General features: G+C 43.1%; 1 protein-coding gene across 1 annotated transcript in view; it reads right to left on the bottom strand.

Annotated features, from left to right (window-relative positions):
• Positions 1–183: 183 nt before the first annotated feature.
• The window catches only part of LOC111375194 (beta-D-glucosyl crocetin beta-1,6-glucosyltransferase-like), a 2119-nt gene continuing 904 nt past the window's right edge, over positions 184–1398 (bottom strand). Inside the window, exons 2-4 of the mRNA XM_022997996.1 lie at positions 894–1340; positions 458–851; positions 184–416 (exon numbers count right to left, since the gene is read on the bottom strand). Coding sequence (XP_022853764.1) covers positions 184–416; positions 458–851; positions 894–1340 — 1074 coding nt within the window. The remainder of the gene's footprint in view (positions 417–457; positions 852–893; positions 1341–1398) is intronic.

Here is a 1398-nt window from a genome sequence, read left to right as displayed (position 1 = left end):
GCGGGGGGGGGGGGGGGGGGGGGGTGTTGGCGCAAGAAAGTCTAATATCAGTCCTAACATTTAACGAGGATGAGCATAATAAAATATTAAATATTGACTCAACTATTAACTGCTGGTGCAAACGTCTACTAGTTCTCCCACAACTTCATCAATTTCTTGATCTCCTCTTTCACTTATTTTCACTTACATTTCATCAGCATTTTTCCTCAAAAATTCTCCACTTTTTTCCATCACAACTTGCTTAATAACTTCTGCTACTCTCTCTGTGTGAAGCTGTCCCTTCGAGTTTCTCACCACCTCCACCTCCACACCAACACCAATATCCTCAACAAATCTGGGGTCAAGTTGCATAGGCATTGCAATAATCGGAATTCCAAGATGCATACTCTCCAAAACTGAGCTCCATCCACAGTGACCTAAAAATCCCCCATTATTTTCATGTCCTAGAATATTCAACTGCGGGCCCGTCTCTCGACCGCCAATCCTCTATCGCTAACTCTTTCAAGATACCCTTTTGGCAGTGTCTCCTCGAGTTTACGTTCCACATCTTTAGGAAACCTCACGACCCATATGAAGTTAATGTTGCTTGGTTCTAAACCTCGAGCAATTTCTTCAGTGTCTTCTTTGGAATGAAAATATTCACTACCAAAGGAAACAAAAACAGTGGATTTCTTTTCTTTTTTGTTAAGCCATTCTACGATATCGGGATTCTCATCATCAAGGCTCGGTTCTTGAACCAACGAATCAACTAGCACAAACTTCTTTCCAGCTAATTCAGTTACATAATCAATATATTTGGCCTCAGTTTTTCTAGAACCGTCGCAACACCCCTGAAGCACGATCTTTTTCTCCTGGATCCAATGCACATGCTAGCAATTTATTCGAAAGCTTACTCTCACGATCCCAAAAATAAACCGTCGGGAAGGAGAATTGATACCTGGCCTTTTGAGGTGATGAAACAAGAAAGATGTCATCGTGGAACTGCTGGTAATGAACTCAACTGCTGGGATATTTTGGACAGAAGCCGCAAGTGGTGCCCAAGGCTGGAGGAAATCATAGATTAGCAAGTCAGGCTTTATCAACGATAAAATATTGGCGAATTCGGGTTCAGCCATGCCGAACATGAGGTCGAGCGGGAGGCCATTGGTGGCGTACAGGTGAGTAGGAAGGCCCGGCAAGGTTGGCAAATGGAGTGAGACTAATTGCATTGACTGCGCAAACTCTTCACTGATTTTTTTGCTTGATGCAACCGAGATTAGCCAGGGTTGAACACAAGTATATGATAAAGTTTCTAGTAGTTTCTTGGCCAATTCTAGGTAGGGTGTTATGAGACCATACCCCTACCATGGGAACATGAGAAATCGAATAATGCCTGCCTTCATGAAGCCATGAAAACTC

Source organism: Olea europaea, chromosome 2 (genome assembly GCF_002742605.1).
Source record: "Olea europaea var. sylvestris chromosome 2, O_europaea_v1, whole genome shotgun sequence".
Lineage (NCBI taxonomy): Eukaryota > Viridiplantae > Streptophyta > Magnoliopsida > Lamiales > Oleaceae > Olea > Olea europaea.
This window is presented reverse-complemented; position numbering and strand designations above follow the sequence as displayed.